Consider the following 21,520-nt stretch of genomic DNA (forward strand, 5'->3'; position numbering starts at 1 on the left):
GCATTCTCTTGATCTCTTGTCGTATCGTTTTCCTGTTGGGTGGTTCGGAAGTTGGCAGGCAGCTTCGCGTAGGGGGGGGGGTGAAGTCTGTGATGTCGGGCAGCGAGCGTTCGTAAAGAAATGAAGCTGGATTCTATTCAAAGCTGTAGGTAAAAATTCCAGTCCTAGCAGAATCAAGCCATCGCTGAAAAGCCCCATCAAGTTGTTCCTGAAACACAAAGATTTTGAGTCCGTTTCTGGCAGAAAGAATGAAAATAGCGTAACCCCTACGTTGGCGTAGAGACAGCCAAAATAGATGAGAAATATCCAGACAAACATGTGGTGCAGAACAACGCGAAAAAAGTCAGTAAGGTGCAATTGCTCTAAATTTTGTGTGAATGTTCATTAGAAGAAAGAAGATTGTTTACGATTGTGAATTTTAGAACTTTATTCTAAGGAACTCTGTGAACAGTCTCTACTTAGAAAGTTAACCTCGTTTGTGAGTGAAGAATTGTTTAGAAGAGATCTTTTGTAATTTGTATGTGATAGGATTAACTTGATGCGATAAGAAAAGTAGAATTTAGTATCTCAGTAACATTTGAATGGTTGTTAACTTTGTTCTTACGAGTAATACTACTGAAGGGAATTTGCTTAACTTAATATCATTTACTTTATATCCCAATGTGTAATTATTTAGCTTGCCTTGTAATATTTAATTAGTTTGAATGTGTTAATCTCTTAGTTCGAGTTTTATTTAGTATTGAGCATAATTAAGTGTATGAGTTTGTATTGTGTATTAGATATTTATTAGATATTGTGTATTAGATATTTCAATAAACATGTCATATTTACCTGAAACTGAGTCATGCCTGATTACGATTCCAAATTACCACTTATAAAAATAGAACCGTAATCAGGCATGACTCAGTTTCAGGTAAATATGACATGTTTATTGAAATATCTAATACATTGTAATCTAATCTAATGTAATCTAATTACGTAATCGTAATCTAATGCCTGATTACGATTCCAAATTACCACTTATAAAAATAGAACCAATTCTACTATACGGAAACGAAACATGGACCATGAAAAGGAAAGATGAAAAACGAATTCAAACAGCAGAAATGAGGTTCCTCAGAAAAACAGCTGGATATACCAAGTGGGACCACAAAACAAATGAAGAAATCTTACAATCCCTAAAAATAAAACCAATAAATTTCTACATAACACAGTATAAACAAAAATGGCTAGAACATTTAAATCGAATGGACAACAGCAGACTACCAAAAATATTATACAGATACAAAATAAGTGGAAAAAGGAGAATTGGAAGACCAAGAAAGAGATGGCATGAGACCGGAACAGGCCACATGGCCTATATTCCATGTTAGGAAGAAGAAGAAGAAAAATAGAACCTATTTTGGCGGAAAGGATTTAGAGAGTGAATATAAAATATAGATTTAGGTCACGACTGCAATAATCTGAATCTATATGGCAGTTAAAATAAGATATTGTGTAGGTAATATTCAGACTCTAGTATTGTATTCCTGAGCAAGGATCTTTTCTGCTATAGGATACTGGCTGGCACAGCAAAATATAAATTTACCAGTATCCGAAGAGGAAACAATCTTAGATATAAAAATAAGATTAAAGTAAGAGAATAAAAGAATAAATAACGAAAGATAAATATATAACACCACTGAGCTATTTTGCCAATCTTTGCAGTATGTCCTCTGAATTTCACATCTCTATCCACCATCACCCCCAGATTCCTAGCTTTATCAATTTCCTGTAATCTAGTACCATCAATATGATATGCAGTACAGTTAGGTCACAATTAATGTTAGTGCAAATAATGCAATATTCAATTTTGTGTGAATTGGGGTATGATACAAAGTTCTGTTTAATGAAAACCAAAATTCAATTAATGCAAGTCTAGCACCAGTCAAAAGTACCGAGTTACTGTTAGAGTTTTAGACAATGCTACTTCAGACTGCACATTTTTAAGCAGATATGTGCCAATATATCGGCTTTGCTTCAGTATTTGGCTGCTTCGGCATGTGAATTCGGCTGGCTCACATCATAAAAATTATTACACGCATCACAAAAATGCAACCAATCGGGAAAAACCTCCCCTTATCTTGTGTGAACATTCAAATGTATCAAATTCCTCATGAGTCATCTCTAGGTGGATGCATAATAAAATATTCAACTATAGAGCTAAGAAGCTTATATATGTCTTACATAGATACTGTAACAGTCAATATTACAAATTCATCTATATTTTATAGCAAAATGTGGAAACAAATGAAAGTAAGAAATCCAGAGAAATGTTCTTATTTTTGAAAATTTACTGGAAGGTTTGGGAGAAAGTTATGTTCTTATAAACTATCTGATAAATTTTCAAAAGTTTTATTTCTACATTTTGCTATAAAATACGGATGGATCTATAATATCTTTCATTACAATATCTCACTTATTTTAAATTGAAGCTTCTCAATGCTATATTTAAAAATTGGATAATTATATTTAGGGAAAGCAAAATTTAACATTCCCTTTTTATCAAAGAAGATCCTAAATGTCTTCATTTTGGGAAATGTAAAATAAACAGAAATAGGAGATATGAAAGCTACATTGTCCAAAACTTGGAAAGTTTTGAACAAGAAGAGGGAGGTTATGAAAATGCAGTCAGAGTTGCTTTAGTTGCACTACTTAAAAAAACTTTCCAAGTTTCTTAAGTAGTGCATGAAAACATGAATTAATCTTTTTTTCTTTTTTTAGGCTGAAATGAATATATTTAGGCTCTTCTGTTATAATTACTTTTAAGTACTGACTGCTGTTCACTAATAAAAAAAAGCAATACTCTGAAAGAGAACTGCTTTGGCATTGAATGAGGATTTATGTCATTTTAAGGCTTTTGATTGATCTCCGATGATAACCAACAGTTCACACATCTATCAGGCCAGTGAAACCTTAACATGTTTGCTGCCAACTACGAGTATACTCGTAGTTGGTATACGAGCTTCACAAGCCAACTACGAATATACTCATATGTCGACTTGTACTGACCTTGAAGAAGTGAAATTGCTTGGTGTGCGGTACCAAACTATGACCGAGGAGTGTGGCAGCAAACTAAGAGCCTCACAAGCCAACTACGAATATCCTCATTTAGCAACTCGTACTGACCTTAAAGAAGTGAAAGTGCTTGGTGTGCAGTAACAAACTATGTGCGAGGAGCGTGACAGCGAATGTGTTAATCAAAAGAATTAATAATAAATGAACGTATGGACGCATTGACAGCATACATGTGTGTGTTTTAAGTAGTGCAAGATAAGACAACCTCCAATGCTGAAGACTGTATTTTCTCATAAGCTCTATGGTCAGTTTTTGAAACTACCTGTGTAATATTTTCATCCTGAAGTTCATTACATTACATTTTGCAACATTAAATTGACAACCATTGTCCTTTTCCCACACTGCAAATTTATTTAAATCATCCTGCAGGATATCAACATTAACTTTATCAACTATTTTCTTTCCGCTTTGCATCATTAGCAAACAACTGAGTGGCCCAACTTATATCATTAATGTACAAATTAAAGAGTAATGGTTCTAGTACAGAACCCTGGGACACTCCACAAGCTATCCTCATTTGTTCCTTACCTTCTGACATCTATCAGCCACTCCCCCCCCAGCACCACCACCAACTATACCACCAGCCCCATATCCATTTCCATTTGCTCCAATTTATGTGATAGTTTACCATGTGGTATTTTGTGAAATCCAGTAGTGAAATTATCATGCAGTAGCCATTTCCTTTATCCAATTCTGTTGTCACCTTATCTTCTTCTTCTTATGGTGTCATCTTCTATGGAAGGTCAGCGACCATATTCGAGAATAAACTACATTCTTACGTTGATCTGAGCAGTTGTATGTTCTTTCCTGTCCACATCTTGATGTAGTCAAACCCAGATATTCCTTTTCTTCCTCTAGCTCCTTTGCCATCAATTTTTCCTACCAAAATAGTTCGTAGTAGCTGATATTTGCCGTTTCTCATGATGTGGCCAAGATATGATGTTTTTCGTTTCTTGATTGTTTGTATAAGAGCACTGGCTTTGCCAATGGATTTTAAGACATCTTCATTAGTTAATTTTTCTCTCCATGATATCTTTAACATTCATCTATGTAGCCACATCTCAAAGGCTTCAATTTTCTTGATGGTTGTTGCCTTTAATGTCCATATATCAACTCCATGGAGCAGAATAGACCAGACGTAACATTTCAGCACTCCACATCTGACTTCTATGTTTAGATCTTTATTGCAGAATAATGTTCCCATTTTCATGAAGGACTGCCACACAGCTTCAATTCTTGTTTTTTATATCTATTTCAGGATCCCAACTTTCATTAAGCCTTATTATAAAATGTGAATAAATTACTGAGGCAGGGCCTCCCTTTTACAAAGACATGCTGACTTCCCTCCCACATAACATATTACATTTCTATCCACCCATTACTGAATTTTACTTTTAACCAACTTTTTCAATATTAATTGCCAGTCCAGAGACACTAATTGGTCTGTAATTTTTTACTTCTGTCTTCAAGCTAACTTTGCATAATGGAAGAACCATTTTACCCTCTTTCCATCCACCTGGAACCTTGCCAGAGCTAAACTACTTTGTCAGAGGCACTGCCAGTTCACTTGCACATTCTCGTAGCACACAAGCAGACACATCGTCCAGGCCCACTGATCTATTCACACTGATATTTTTCAATACACCGTACCTCTAGTTCATCTACCTCAATGCTCATATCAGTCTCTGTGACCTCAATAACTGCAAAGTCATCATCTGGATGATATACCCTTGCAAAGTGTATATCCTCAGCACCCATCAACACTGAGTAAAGTTAACTTTCCATAATCATTCTTTCTCTTACTTGCTATGTAGCAAAAAAACACTTTTGGATTTACTCTAGCCTGCTTAGTTAATTTTCTCTCAAATTCTGATTTAACCATACTTATTACCCTTTTTGCTTGTGCTTTATGTAGCTCATGAGCATGTTGATCACCTTTTTTTTGTTTATATTCCTTCTACAATGCTATCTTTCTTTGCAGCTCCTATTTTATGTTGCTACTAAGTTTATCCTCCTGACCTTGGATATGAAAGTCTGACACTACCTTGTGCCCTTTCCTTCTTCCAATCTCTATCCCCCAACTGAGTCTCCTATGACAATTGCTTAGCCTGCAATCATTGTGCTAATGCATTCATCCACATCTTCTTCTGGACCCTCAGGTCTATAGCAGAAACCAACTATATTTTGTCATATTGGCTCTATATCACACCAGATAGTCTCGAAAGAATCATTTCCCTCAAATCTAAAATCCTCCTTAACTTCTATTTTTGTTGGTCGTAGGTCTTGAGCTATCATTAATAATACCCCTCCACCTGGTCAATTTCCTCTATCTTCTCTGAAAATACAATATCCATTATATTCTATCACAGTGATAGAATGTAATGGATATTGTATTTTGATGATGTACTCAGAGATGATGATGTATTCAGAGAATGATGTACCACATCATTCTCTGACAACGGGTCTCACTGATGCCAATAATTTTTGGCCAAGTCAAGCTGAATGTTGAAAAAAAAACTCCTCTCCTTTATTTCTGATACTATGGTTATTTGTGTACATGCATTTCAACATCCCTTTGGGTTAATTTTTACCCTTACATAATGTCCTTATCTGCATATTCAGATTCAAAACCTGAGAAACTGTACCCAGCTCTTCACAATCATTCCTGCACTCACACTCATCTATCCTAGGGGTGGCTATTTCTTCACAGTCATTCCTGCATTCACACTCATTTGTAGAAGAGGTGGCTGGACATCCTTGGTTGCCCTCAATATCTCTACTTTCCCTGGTTTTGCACTTCCAAACTCTTACTGAAAACAACACTTTCTACAAGCATCTAACTCCAAAACCATTCAAATGCAGTCCATCAGGCAAACTAGTTCCTTTGTCCATCAAATTCACTCATATATAAATTGCAATTGTACACCATTCCTCCTATACAATCTTCTCATTGACAATCATGACCATTCTTTTCATTTCTGTGCTATCATACCGAAGTGGCAAACTCGCAATCTTTACTTTCTTACTCTTCAGTTTTGCTTCATCCAACAACTTTTTCATATCATCTCAAATTAGAGATAGAAGACTAATTAAAAAATTGTATCATCCATCCATTCATTGGATATCATCAGATGCTGTATTGTCATCACTCAATTGCTCAGTGATGTGCCACAGCAGTCCTTGCCAGGTGGTCCTGTTGTATGTTTTCTGAAGGATTCGAGTCTCTGAAGATCAGTCATTCCAGACACACCATTCATCTCATTGATGGTCTACCTTTCCTCTTTTTCTAGGAACATTGCTTTCTATTACTTTGAAATTGTATCCCCCATCCCATTCAGGTGCCATCTCCTATCTAGGAGGTTGACTCATGGTTAACTACGAGCGTTACAACATATGGTGAGGACCCTATCTCTTCCACATATTGTCATAAGTATTCGTGATTGTAAATCCATGTGTGCTCATGAGGCTAATTTACCTGTTCTGGGGGACGAAAACCCTGAGTTTTCGGATGAAAAAACTCTCTAGTGTAAAAACTCAATGTTACAAAAATTAATAAAATCTCTAGTACATCGATTTTTACTGTAGGAACACACCTTAAAAACCTTGTATATAATGTATCTATGTTTTGTATGTTTAAACTTTGTATAAAGATCAAAATAAGCCCAAAGGGAATTAACTCACTCATTGTTTAAGAGCAGAAGTAGGATGTTTGAAACCAAGGGTAGTGTCTGTAAGTCGGCAGTTCCTTTTGAAACATATTTACGAGTCCTGTAGCAGGTGACCTTCAAGGTCAATATTGAAAAGGGATGGCCTCCATCAGTCAGAAAGTCCCATAGGCCAAGTAGCCAAATTAAGGACAAAGGGGAAGAATAGGATTTGTTGGCGAAAGTTCGAGAACCGCCAGTCACGTGCTGTTGTATGGGATTCTCATAACTACGTGCAAGACATGTACGGGGACATTTGGGGTCCAATAAACTTAACCCAAAGTGCAGGGGTACTGAAAATATAAGGCTTGGAATTTTGGTGAGAAGGGCTTCCTGTTTTTATCTTGCGTGATCTGTCCACAAGAGGTCGAGAAGGAGAGGTGCCGATTAGTTCCAGAGGGGAGAAATGGGAGTCAGTCCACAAAGAGTTTCCAGTCCGATGCCAAGGATAAACCAGAGGTTACAGTCTAAAGGGGAAATCTTGCCGTATTGGTTCAAGCCTTGCTGCTCTGTTTGAGTAAGTGCATGCCCATCAACCTTCCCACACCGGTTTCTTGGATTCCTTGGTGGTGCCGGAAGAAACCTACCTAGTATCCCAATGGCTGACGCGATTCTTCGATAGTGCCCTGTGACTCCCATCAAGGAAAAGAAGAAAAACACGGAACAGAGAAGAAACCCCTGAAAGGAAAAGGAAAAGTGACAAGGAGGGAAGGCATATGCAAGACATTCAGAGACCCACGTGAGTCTGATATGTTAATTATTTTATGTTTGTGATTTAAGAGAATTCCCCTCAAGGAACTGCTGATCTATTTAATATAGAAAAATAGTGGTTTAAGGTATATGAATCGCTCGTAGATTTGTGTAAAAATTATTTTTGAATTTAACGTGAGTGTAGTTAATTTCCCTAAGAAATTAACGACTCATTTATTAACGAGAAATTAATTGGGCTAGTTAAGATCTCCTTGGATTAATGTGTGTTAATTTAATTGCTTATTATCACATCATACAGCTGTTTTAATCAAAGGGAATGAAGTATGCCAATGTGATTATCAGTCACTTAACTAAGTCTTTAAAACGAGAATCTAAGAGTCATGTAATGTGTGTGTGGTGCATGGTTGATGACTAATTACGATTGTTAATGCGCACCTAGAAATTTCTTGTTCTGTGTGAATAATATTTAGTATTTGTGATATAGAATGCATTATCTGAGATTTAATTAGAGATAAAAAATGAGAGAGTTCACTAAGTATTACATTTGGGATTCAAGATTAATGAATTTCTTGTATGAATGAAGTTTTGATTTCATGTATTGTATAGTAACTATTAGATCGGTAATTAAATATTGTTTATATATTAGTACATATTGGTTTGGTCTCAATTTTTTTGTCTTTTGCAATGCACTGATTCAAAAATAATTTCGGATCTGTAAAATGGGAGCCCAAAGGTTTTTAGAGTCTTTTTGAGATAAATAGAGAGTTTTAGGCCATGACTGCAAACCGTGACAAGGTTATATAAAGTACATAAGCCTTGTTCAACTAGGGTATTAATGCTTTCTTGTGTCATAAGGGGAAATTCGGAGGCGCAGTCTTGAAAAATCAAATAAATATCCGGAGATCCCAGGCAAGAAAAATTATACTTATGGTAGAACAATAAAGAAGGGGAAATAATAGAAAACGAGTATTACGTTAAAGAATCATATATGTGATAAGAGATAAAGATATATATATATATATATATAAATAAATGATATATAAGGGAAGTATGAGGTCGTAAAGAAACATATAACATATAAGAACTAAGATAAAATATAAGATATATAACATATAAGGTAACATAATGAATTAATATATAAGAGAATATAGAGAACAACCCCCCCCCCCCCCATTTTACACTACATCCATATGAGACCAGATAACTCACCTTTGGTCAAGGGAGACCAAATAAAGATTCCTCATATAATGGGCGGAAATCAAACCCAGGTCTTTCCAACCAAAGGGCTTAGTCTATACCGACTGAGCTATGAAGGCTCTTGAAATTGTATACTAGTCAGAAAATAAATATATAAATACAGGAAAATGAAGCAACTACAAAAATCAAGAAAGGTGTAAGACAAGGTTCATTGTTACCCTTACTTTTCAACCTGTATATTAATAAAAGAAGGAATAAACAGGATATCTGCACTCCATCTACAGTTATCCCATTTATTCCTTCTTTTATTGTCTTTTTACAAATAATGCACTTTGAGGATGATATAGCTATATTAGCTAAGAATCAAGAGGATTTAAAACAGATATTATCTGGATGGATGATATTTTATCTGATTATGGAAATGCAGCAAAAACCTAAATGATGGTGGCAGATTTAAAGAAACAAAATAAGACAAAATAGTGATTACAGGTGAGAATATTGAACAAGTAAAATCATTCATATAATCTTGGAGGAATTGTTCAAGAAGACAGAACGTGTAAGCTGGAAATCCAAAGAATTGCTATGGCAAAAAAAGTATTAAAACGAGATAATTTATTACTAATAAGATAAGTAAAGAAATAAGGAAAAGATTTATAAAAATATTTGTTGAGATCATGAGATTTGGATTATAACAGCAGAAGACTGGAAAAAGAATTGAAGCATTTGAAATGTACTGTTGGAGAGTACTGTTAAGAATAAACTGGAGGGAAAGAAAAATTAACTGAAGAAATATTGTTTGAAATAAAAGAGAGCTGAACACTGAAGAAGACAATCACAGAAAAAAAGATAGATCAAATTCTTGGGACAACATATAGAGACAAAGAATGGATTATATATATATTAGAAGGAATGATACCAGGGAAAAGAAGATGGTTGAAATATGCATTCTTAGATGAGATGTTTAGTTTAATCAGAAGAGGTCATAAACCACTAAAGAGGAAATAGGATGGCCTGGAAGAGAAAATTCCCCATAGCAACAAGGATTGTCCCTCAGAATGATGATGATGATGATGAATAAAGAACTACATTTTTACTTAAAAATAATGCTAAAGAAAATTAAGATACTTACTGCACAATTTTTTACATGATAGTTGCACAGAGCTGTAATCGCAAGACAAAAATTACAACCATCAGTTTTTCCTTTTGGGCAGTTATTTATATGCTGAATGGCAATTTTCATCTTTGGACAATAAAGAACACTGCAGCTGGCATCCTGGCATTCAGCAGCATGTTCAAGATACTTAACATAGACTTGAACATTAGAACTGTGAGAGCCATGTGAAGTACTCTGACTCGAATCAACACTTGAATCTCCAATTACTGCATCAATAATTTTGGCATCATCAATTTCCTCATTATCATCTAAATCCTCCTATTCAGAGAGAAACCTTTATAAATAACCAGTTTAATTCCTAAAATAAATAAATATAAACAAATAATTACTGTAAACATTAGATTTCAAACTCAGTTATAGGCTCCAATTCTTATCTTCTAAGTTTCACCTGACACTTCCTCTACTACATTAGAGATGACCAAAAAGTTTTTGAAACTTTAACATTTTAAAACACTATAAAATTACAAGTAAAAACATTACTTCACAAAACCATTACATTTCTATTGTTTGCTCTCTCTCTCTCTCTGAAAGTTTGATCAGACTTTGATGCTAAAATAAGATCAAAGAAAAAAAATAAATTACACCTAGACTCATCTTTCTCAAGTGAAGTGAAATGCAAGAAGTGAGTCATCAATCAGAATCAAAGTGATAATCATACAATAACTGGTCTAGACTATATGTTGGATGCAGGAGAAGCTTCTTTAATTTTCCTTTTTGTCCAAATTACTTTAAACAAAATGTTTTTTTTTTTTTTTTTTTAAATCACGGTTTAATAAGAAAATAAATAAATATGGGAATTGCATGTGAGTTTAATGCTGGCCACAGAGGGCAGTTAAATAATCATATAATGAGAATAAATATGCAAAATAACACGCATTCACTGTTGTCAATGAGAACAGAGATCAACAACAATTACATGCCCTTCTGGAACAATCTCAGAGCAAATTATTGTACTGAAATTGCACCAAATGTACAAAATGACCACATTTTGAGCTGATATCTTATCAGAACCTAAAGTGCTGCTACCCAGGGCCGATTTTGTCATGACTATGCAGTAAAGGAGATGGCAATATGGGAATTGCATGCGAGTTTAATGCTGGCCACAGAGGGCAGTTAAATAATCATATAATGAGAATAAATATGCAAGTTTTTTTAAGAAAAAAAAAAAGTATTCAAATCATATTTCCAATAATTAGTGTTTTATTTGCTAATTAATTATTATTAAGTGACACCACCAAGGAATCCAAGAAATCGGTGTGGGAAGGCACTCTACTCCACACAATCTATATCTATACACTATGCCAGCTTAGCATAGCAACTCCACTGCCTCCAAATGAGATCAGCTAATAAATCGCATCAGTGAAACTTAATACACATCAAAGACTTAGCTGTTATGTTTGTATACAAATGCTAGAAGTATCAGAAACATGGAAAATTAAGTGGTTGTATTGATTGAGTTCATTCACCCAAAAATTGTTAGAATAAGTGAAACATGGTTGGATGAGGAAGAATAGAGATGGAAAGGTATCATGTCTTTCATGAAGATAGAAAAAGTAATATGGGAAATGCAGTGCTACTGATGAGAGGAAAATAGTTATATCCATACAAGTAAGAGATGCAAGGGGGAAATAATGGTCATGGTTTTGAAGCAGTATGGTGTGAGTAGAATGAAATAGAATGAAATACTTTGTTGGATGTTGCTACAGATCTGATAATGTGGAGAAGCGTAACCAGGAAATGTATAAGCAAATTAGCCAAGGAAATGAGAAAGGAGTGATAATTATTGGTGATTTGAAGTATGGCAATATAGATTGCGATAATGAGATCGCAACTAGAAGTAAAGAAATGCGCTTCTTGAGTTTTTGAGGGACAACTACCTCATGCAGTATGCAACAGAGGGCACATAAGGATTGAGGGTGTTGGATTTGAGCATCTCATTAGAGCAGTATTTCTCAACGTTTTTTGGATAATGCCCCACCTCAACGTCTCAAAGATTTTGATGCTCCCCACCAGCATAATCGTCAGCCAAGTTCTGAAAAAGTATAATATAAATATGTACATGTACATTTTCAAATTGCCCCATGTTGAGAAACGCTGCATTAGAGGATGTTATTATAAATAGGTGTCAAATCTAGTTGGTGAGAGTGACCATGACCTGATTACGTGGGTGGTTGCCAGCCATGTCAGGAAAGGTTATGTGGAACTACAACACTAGTGATTATGAGAAACTCAGGAGACAGCTTGGAGCTGTAGCATGGAATTGGGATGAGCACTTGGATGGAAAGGAGATAAATGCTGCTTGAGTGATATTCAAGAACTATCTAGTAAAAACAATGTCTATATGTACCACAAAAAGTCAGAAAGTTAAATAAGGTATTGGAAGTTTATTTTCCACTTGGTTAGACTATAATAAATTTAGTATAATCCTTTACCCAAGTGTAGGCAAACAAAGTTTGCGCCTGAAGTAGTTCATGACTGAGGCAACTTATTCGTAGTAAGTTGTCTCAGTCCTGAGGCAACTTACTGGATTGGTGCACCTTTTCTACTTATTGTAAATAAGTGTAAAGGTGCACCAATAAGGTAAAAGGCACCTTTACCTTATTGGTGCACCTTTACTACTTACTTGTAGTAAAGGTACACCAAGCTCTCATCACTCGTTGTCTCAGTATCTCCCATGATGCAAAGCACTTTTCCTTGCGGGCATGTATAAAGCTATGCATTAAGTGAAGGGCCACTACCCAGACCAGTTTCGACCTTTATCGAGGTCTCATCAGTGGGAGGCAGACCCAGAAGTGGTGATACTAATGCAGAAGCAATGTAGAAGTCATATTTAGTTATATGAGTTGCCAAAAGGTGTACCACCTTATTATTTACTCTGGATTTAGAGAAAGATGTTGGAAGTTTATTTTCCACTTGTTTAGACTATAATAAATTTAGTTTAATCCTTTACCCAAGTGTAGGCAAACAAAGTTTGCACCTGAAGTAGTTCAGGACTGAGGCAACTCGTAGTAAAGGTGGACCAAGCTCTCATCACTCCTTGTCTCAGTATCTCCCATAATGAAAAGCACATCTCTTTGCAGACATGTATAACGCTATGCATTAAGGGAAGGGCCACTACCCAGATCGGTTTCGACCTTTATTGAGGTCTCATCAGTGGGAGCCAGACCCAGAGGTGGTGATACTAAGGTGGAAGTAATGGAGAAGTTATATTTACCTATACCAGTTGCCAAAAGGTATCACACCTTATTATTAAAATTCTCTGGATTAGAGATAATGGAAATTTTATCACTTGGCTTTGCTACCAATTATATATTTGATTTAATCTTTTATCCAAGTGTAAGCAAACAAAGTTTGCACCTGAAGTATTTTCAGGACTGGGGAAACTCGTGGTAAAGGTGGTATAAGTTCTCATCACTTGCCTTAGTATAATGCATGTATAATGCATCTCCTTGCAGATGTACTTTGCATTATGGGGGATATTATGGCAAGTGATGAGAACTTATACCACCTTTACCATGAGTTGCTCCAGTCCTGAAAATACTTCAGGTGCAAACTTTGTTTGCTTAGACTTAGATAAAGGATTAAATTAAATATATAATTGGTAGCATAGCCAACTGAAAAAACTTCCTTCAACTTATCTCTAATCCAGAGAATTTTAATAATAAGGTGTGACATCTTTAGGCAACTGGTATAGGTAAATATGACTTCTCCATTACTTCCACCTTAGTATCACCACCTCTGGGTCCCATTAATGAGACCTCAATAAAGGTCGAAACCGGTCAGGGTAGCGGTCCTTCCCTTAATGCACAGCATTATACGTCTGCAAGTAGATGTGTTTTGCATTATTTGAGATGCTAAGGCAAGAGATGAGAACTTATACCACCTTTACCATGAGTTGCCCCAGTCCTGAAAATACTTCAGACACAAACTTTGTTTGCTGCACTTGGATAAAGGATTAAATCAAATATATAATTGGTAATAAACTCAGTAGTGGTGTGCCTCAGGGGTCTGCTTTAAGGCCATCTGTTTAACCTGTATGTTAATGATATACACAATGTGGACTGAGTCTCTCATAAACAAGAGCCCATTGACAGATTTTATTGCCATTTTTGTGTTCAGCACATCGAAATTAGTAAAGAATTGATATTTTCATTTCAGAGACAAACTGCGTGTTGTTCACTGTAATTATTCAGAGTTATTTGGTCTGAAAGCCACTCGTTCATTTTCTCAATTTACATTCAATTTCATGTTTCATTCTTTCTAATATTATTCTAGTCAAGATTTTACCAACTGTGATCAGAAGAGATGTTCCTCTCCTGTTTTTGCATTCTGTTGTATTCTCCTTCTTTGGTATTTTCACTCATAATCCTGTATTCCAATTATCTAGCCATTCTTCAGTTATTCATATTTCATTTAGAATGGGATGCAGTATTTCTGGAGATAATACATGTATGTCTGCTTTAAGTAGTTCTGCCTGTATATTGTCTATCACTGCAGCATTACCATTCCTGAATTTCTTTATTGCCTTAGTTATTTCTGCTTTCTCTTATTTCTCATATTTGTTTCTGGTTATCTTCCTTGTTATTTCAAAAAAGTTTCTTGCAATCAAAGTTTGCTGAACCCTTTTATTTTATTTTAATGTTCCTCCCACCAACAAAAGGTTATTTTTGCTAACCTATTGTACATTTAGCACCATATGCAAGTTATGGATTTTTTTCTATTTTTTTTTAAATCAATTTTATATTTTTCAATTTATTTGAAATCCTGGTCTAGAAACCAAATATGGAGCTTTATCAGGCCTCCAATAAGCAAGGCAGTGGTCTCACACTGGGCGATCAAATTCATTCTGGCCTAGAGGTAATCAGAAACACCCATGCCCATGACAGGATTTGAACCTGAAGCCTGTTGGGTGGAGAGTGAGTATGCTAACCAACCAGCCTGTTCTTCAATGAATTTTCTTTTATCATCTCTTACACTTTTCTTTACTTGTCCATGTTTTCTCTCTGTACATTTTACTTAATATCCTTTTCCTCTTCTTTATTTTGATTTTGGAGGAATTTTCTTCTAATTTCTCTTCTTTCCTTACTTAAAAGCATTGTTTCTGCATACTTCCACAAGTGTGTATAAATCCATTATAAACAAGTATTCATTGCATACGTTCAGCAAACGCACGATAGCAATTAATGGGAATTTGGACATTCTTCCTGTAGGCATGTAATGAGGTTATGGACAGTTATGAGGTGGATGTCCCTTGACCTCACCCAATGCTCCAGATCATTCCACAGATGTTCAGGGCTCTGTGGAGGCCAGTCGTGTGGTGATATTCATGTCTGCAAACTATGCAGTTATAGCAGACGCCTTATGACACGGTGCATTGTCTTGCTGAAAGAGAGTGGTCAGTTCCATAGAAACTCCACGAATTAGCAGGCATTGCATTGTCCAGAAACTTCAGATACCTCTCGGAGTTCAGTATTTGTGGCACTACAAACTGAGGTCAGACCAGGAAAAACAGGACCAAGCTATCACACCACTACCTCCAAATTTCATAGTCGGGATTACACACTCTGGTAAGAGACTTCACCAGGGACCTACCACATCTATCCATCTGCTCGATATAGGGTGTAGCATGATTCATCACTCCATAAACACAGCTTTCAAGCTTTCATACCCCAATGTACCACACAGCTCTTTGCAACAATGAAGACAATGCTGAATGCTGGTTTCATGTAATGAGGTGATTGCATGTTGCAGTCGTACCATGGAAACCATATTGTGAGCCTCAGTTCTGAATGTTTTGTGTAGGTTTGTGTTCCAGTCATGGCCTGACCTCCACGTTCAAAACATGTCGGGTGATGAATGCCATTTTTTACATATCCTTCGTAGCGCCCTATGGTCATGTCCAGTGAGTGAGGGTGGGTCATCCTGCAGGTAACACATTAAGTTGATGCCCTGCACTTCCATGTCAGTATGGTATCACTGATTGTTGACCTTAGATGACCCAATTTGTTCAACAGATAGGCATGCAACATGGGATCCTATCACAATGTCTCTTTCAAACTCCATCAGTTCCCTTCTCACAGCCATTTCACCTAGATACAGTTACAATGACTTGGGACCATCATATTCCTACAACTTATACCAGTTACAAACAGGTAACTCCTTTCATGGCATAATGCACCTTGCCTATTGGGGAGGTAAGGTAGATGCATCATGCCATCTGATCTAACTGGTTCCTTTCCTTGTAGTTTAGCTTAATCCTAGTACTTGTATTTTGTATCTATCCAACTCCTTTGCTATTTGATATGCTTTCCCAGATTCATCCATTGTCATAATGTTCCACATCTAATTCTGGTTGCATATTTGGGTGTGACGCTATCCTTTCCAAGAGCTTTCTGCTTGGCTTTTCTAAAACAGCTTTCATCAACCTGCATCATCTCCTCTGGTAATTAGCTGAACTAGTTGAATTTCTTTAAAATCAGTGGAGATGTTCACTTATGAGTATAAACTTATCTTAGCAGATCTTGTGGTCAGTTTTTTGGATTTGGAAAAGATACAATGAGTGAACAATCCAAAATTGATTAAAAAAAGTTGCATTAACTGATGTGTAGACTGCTAATGCACTCCATGAAGGATAAGCAACCACCACCACTGGTGGAACAAAAAAAGAAAAAAAGAACCCACTGAGTTGAATTCAGGACAGATATGCCAGGTACTTTCAGAAGGACTTGGCCTAAAATACATTTGTTTACATTTTGAGTGGGAAAGGTGGTAGAAATTTAGCAGAGATCTTCATATGAACTCACAGCTGGCAAGCATCAGAAACCATTAATTTCTTTGTCAGTGCTTTAACATTGGAATAATAAGCCATTTTTTGAATAACTGTTGGTGTGCAAAAAAATGGCTCATATATAGCAACACCAAACAGTCACTTCACTGGTTATCCTCAGTGAATACGTGCTTGAGATACTGAAGCTCTAAATTCAATAGCATAGAATTTTGTTTGTGTCTGATGGAAGAATACAGATGTGTTCATTTGATGAGAGGTTATATGATACTAATGATCATAGAGGATATCTGCTTAGTACAGCTGCAAAAACAGCTAGCATTAGTTTCACTTTAAGGCCCTGTGTTCCTTCAAGACAATGAAAAATGAATGATCCAGGACAGGTTTTACAGTTTTTTTTTTCGCGTTCCTCAGATATTCATCCCCTAATTTTCACTTTTTCTTATTCCTAAACAATCATATGAGAAAAATAAGTTTCAGAATTGAGAGCACTGGAAAGAGAGTTGAATAAAAAAAATGATTCAACTCTCTTTCCAGTGAACTAGAATTCCTATAAATCTTTCAATTTTAAGAACTCAAAAGTTCTTAAAATTGGGGATTTATAGGAGTGGTATATGCAAATTTGTTTTTAATTAGGAAAGGGTTACGATTTGTAAAGGTGCTTCTTTTTCCAAATAATTATGAACAAAAGCACTTTTCTTATGTTTTATTTTATTTTATTTCCTTTTTTTTTTTTCCAGCATTAAGCATTTGGGAATATCTTGAAGGAGATACTGCATGTCTCTACACTACAATTTAATACATGGATGCGAGGGGTCCACTGAAATTAAAATAATATCTGGGTATCATTAAATTAACATTGATAAGAACCATACATTATTGTGATATATTTCATACATGTGGTCACTTTGGGTAGTTAATGGTAAAGAGTGATAGCCACTGTCACTCTCAGCTATTAGCACTTGTGGTACTGACATCACCAGTACTAATGCCATTAACACTGGTTACATTGGCATTATTTCCAAGCTATCACTGTGTATACTTCAATACCTATCATAATGAAAAAAATTCCCTTTTATAGACTACAATTACCTATCATATTTCACTTTGAACTCATTCAATGTAAGTGTATTCACTTAGGCAACTTATTCCATGCACCTATACACCAAATTATATCTATTTTTCGTTCTCTTACAAGCACACAACTTCAAGGGGATGGCAATGTGTTCAACAATGATTATTCCCCTCTTTCCTCATCTTTCAAGTTTTTTGAAACTACACATCATCATCATCATTGGCTCAACAGCCCTGTGTGGGCCCTGGCCTTCAGAAACTTCTGCCAGCCTTTCTTATTCAATGCCGAACTCCTCCAATTTTTGACTCTTAAAACCTTTATATCTTGCATTACTCCATCTTCCCATCTTAATTTGTGTCTTCCAATTTTTCTTTTCCCTTCCAGTTTAGCATTAAACATCTTCTTAACTATTCTGTTACTATCTATGCTATAATGTGTTCAACCCAACTTAATCTATTCATTTTTATGTACTTAATGTCTGGCTCATTAAATAATCTGTATAGTTCATGATTACATCTTTTCCTCCACACACCATAGCGATAGGGGCAGATATATTTTTTATGTTCACTGAGGTGGATGTCCACCATTCTTCCTGCCTGTCCATAGTAGGTCCAATGACATGAACAGGTCAGGAAGAACAGTGGACATCCACCTCAGTGAACATAAAAAATATATCCGAAGTAGCATTTTGTGAAATCCATAAAAATCATATATGCATTATAAGACTATAATATCAACCTGAAATTAACAGGTCATATCAGCGGCAAGAAGGCTAATATTACAAGGTGAATTATTTAAAAATAATACAAACTATGTGATGGTATAAAAACAACACATTATGTGAGCTATAGTAATAAATATATATATTAAAAGAAAAATGTTCATGCCTGAAAAGGATGAGGCTTTCCAAAATTTTTGATAAGGAGAAGCAGCCATTCTGATTCAGGTCAGACTTTTTATTAATGATGCAGAACTGGTGTTCTTGTAATCTTTTCTCTACAAAAAGTCCAAAGCTTGCCCAAAAAAAGGAAAGATGACATTCATAGAAAACTCAGTAGACGCTAATCAGAAAAAGATGAGATTGTTCATCTTCAGAAGAGAGGAAACCACAAGAAGAGTTTCCTGAATGGAAAAATTTAGACATTAAGTTTATATTGAACCTGGTTTGAAGATGCCAGAGATAGATGGAACTGACAATGGTGCTCTGTGTATTGTTTTGAGGTTGTTGGAGGAAGGTTTGTAAGAATCACAAACATGTTATAAAGTGCGTTTCGAGAAGCACATTCACTTACATAATATATTGGGTGTTTAGTTCTTGTTCATGATCTTGTGGATTGGAACATACAGTATGAATTGCACAATCCATTAGAATATTTACAATTCCAATTTTTATGTATTGACAAGTAAAGCTAGGTTTGTGACAGATGGATGTAGTTTGTTCACCTAAACATAGAGTGAGAGAGCAAAATATATAGCAATACCAGTCTGCTGTCCTTATTTCCATTGTAAAATTTATCCAGCAGTGTAAATATTTCTTTTTGATAGAAAGGTTGGTAATGTATTTTCTATGGGGGACAAATGCAAAAATGTTGTCAAATGAACACAACCAAAAGGAAGGTTGAGAGAATAAAGGTTTTAAAAAGTCAAATGACTATTTTTTTCTGGCGAAGTTAATTAAATTAAGGGGATAAAAATCCCTTATTATTTTACAGCCATTATGTGAAACTCTGAGATTGAAAACTACGATCTAAGAGTTTCATGCCGAAGAACTATTGGCGAAAACAAGCATAAGTGAACACCTAGTAGTACAACACTAAGGCAACTCGCAGCAAAGGTGGAGCAAGCTGCCTCACTATCCTTGATATTTTCTCATAATGTAAAACACAGCTCCTAGGAGATGTAATACTGCCTTACATTATGAGGAGAGGTCACTACCCAGACTGGTTTCAATCTTATTTTGATGTCTCATCAGTGAATAGGTAGACCTGGATGATATCAAAGTTTAAGTGAAAAGAACTTACATACCTTCACTATACGAATGCCAGAAAGGTGTGCCCAATATTATAACTAAGATAAAAAGCCAAATGGCTATTTTTTCTGGTGAAGTAAATTAAATTAAGGGGATAAAAATCCCTTATCATTTTACAGCCAATATGCGAAACTCTAAGATCGAAAACTATGATCTAAGAGTTTCATGCCAAAGAACTTTCGGCGAATCCAAGCATAAGTGAACACCTAGTAGTACAACACCAAGGCAACTCAAAGCAAAGGTGGAGCAAGCTCCCTCACTATCCTTGATATTTTCTCATAACGTAAAACACAGCTCCTAGGAGATGTAATACTGCCTTACATTATGAGGAGAGGTTACCCAGACCGGTTTCAACCATTTTGGGATCTCTGCAGTGAGTAGGTAGACCTGGATAGTGAAGGTATAGTTCGTATAGTGAAGGTATGGAAGTTCTTTTCACTTAAACTTTGATATCATCCAGGTCTATCTACTCACTGATGAGAACCAGGTCAAACAGCAAAAAGTCAGCTACTGGAACAAATCCTAAAACCCATCCCAACTGAACATCATCAGTGTTCAAGATCGGTATATCAACTTAAGAAACCTGAATGGCAAAGAAATGGAGCTAGCTGAGGAATTGGATAAGTACCAGATCGACATAATAGGGATGACAAACAAAAAAAAAAAAAAAAAAAGGCAAAAACTGGCGAGATCTTTCTGAGCAATAAATACAAAATGTTATATTCAGGCAATGACAATCAAGGTAAAGAAGGAGTAGCCATAGTATTCAGCACTAAATACGAGGCTAATCTTCAAGAATGAAAGGCAGTCTCAAGTAGACTGATGTGAGCAAATATCAGAATGGGGAGCTGGACAATGAGACTTATTTGTGCCTATGTTCTCACAGAAGGTTCTACTACGGTAGAAGTGGAGGAATTTTTTGAGGGTTTAGAGAAAGTAACTGACACAATGAAAAAGGAAAAGTTGGTCCTTGTTGGGGGAGCTAAATAGCAGAGTAGGAAATGATTGTCAGACATACAAAAATATATTGGGAAATTTTGGAGAAAAGAGCAAGGTAACAATAATGGCAAATACCAGTTGAATTTCTGCTCAGGACATGGACTGGTTATTACTAACACAGTAGTCCAACATAAAAATGTGCAAATGGAAAGAAAATGCAAGGAACAACAAAAGTCTGATTGACTATGTTATTGTTGATAGTGATGTTTTCTCCGTGGTGTAGAATACCCAAGTGTACAGAGGATTTGAAATTGGAAGTGATCACTTTTTAGTCTTGAGCAAGATAACTTGAATTTCATATTGAAAAGAAGCACATGTAAGGAAGTTTTAAAGCTAATAAAAGTTGGGCATCTCTCAGATGTGAACTGTAGTCTAAACATCATTGAAGAAAAAATGAAAGAGTTTGAGAAAAGGAATGAAACCTTGGAGATTCAGTGGCAAGCTCATCATTGAAAAAATTAAAAAGTTTGAGAATAGGAATCAAACCTTGTAGATTCAGTGGCAAGCTCTGAAGAAAACATTGATTGATTCAGGCAGAGAGGCATGTAGTGAGGTTGTCTGTAAGGATAGAAAAATCAGAATTCCATGGTGGACACAGAAAGTTAAACAGGCAGTGAAGGAAAAGAAAAAAGCATATCAAAGTTCTTGGAAAATAAGTCAGCTTGTGCTCTTAGAGAATACAGAGACAAATGTAAGAAAGCTAACACTGTGTAAAACTGGCTAAACAAGT

General features: G+C 35.7%; 1 protein-coding gene across 2 annotated transcripts in view; it reads right to left on the minus strand.

Moving 5' to 3' along the window:
• LOC150106127 (TNF receptor-associated factor family protein DDB_G0285149-like) overlaps positions 1 to 21,520 on the minus strand; it is a 246,739-nt gene that overhangs the window by 21,810 nt on the left and 203,409 nt on the right. For both annotated transcript variants that reach the window (XM_090393876.1, XM_090393875.1), the window contains one exon: positions 9,859 to 10,161. In XM_090393876.1, coding sequence (XP_090250002.1) covers positions 9,859 to 10,161 — 303 coding nt within the window. The remainder of the gene's footprint in view (positions 1 to 9,858; positions 10,162 to 21,520) is intronic.

Source organism: Typopeltis vanoorti, chromosome 6 (genome assembly GCF_054136105.1).
Source record: "Typopeltis vanoorti isolate ZY-2024b chromosome 6, IOZ_Tvanoo_1.0, whole genome shotgun sequence".
NCBI lineage: Eukaryota > Metazoa > Arthropoda > Arachnida > Uropygi > Thelyphonidae > Typopeltis > Typopeltis vanoorti.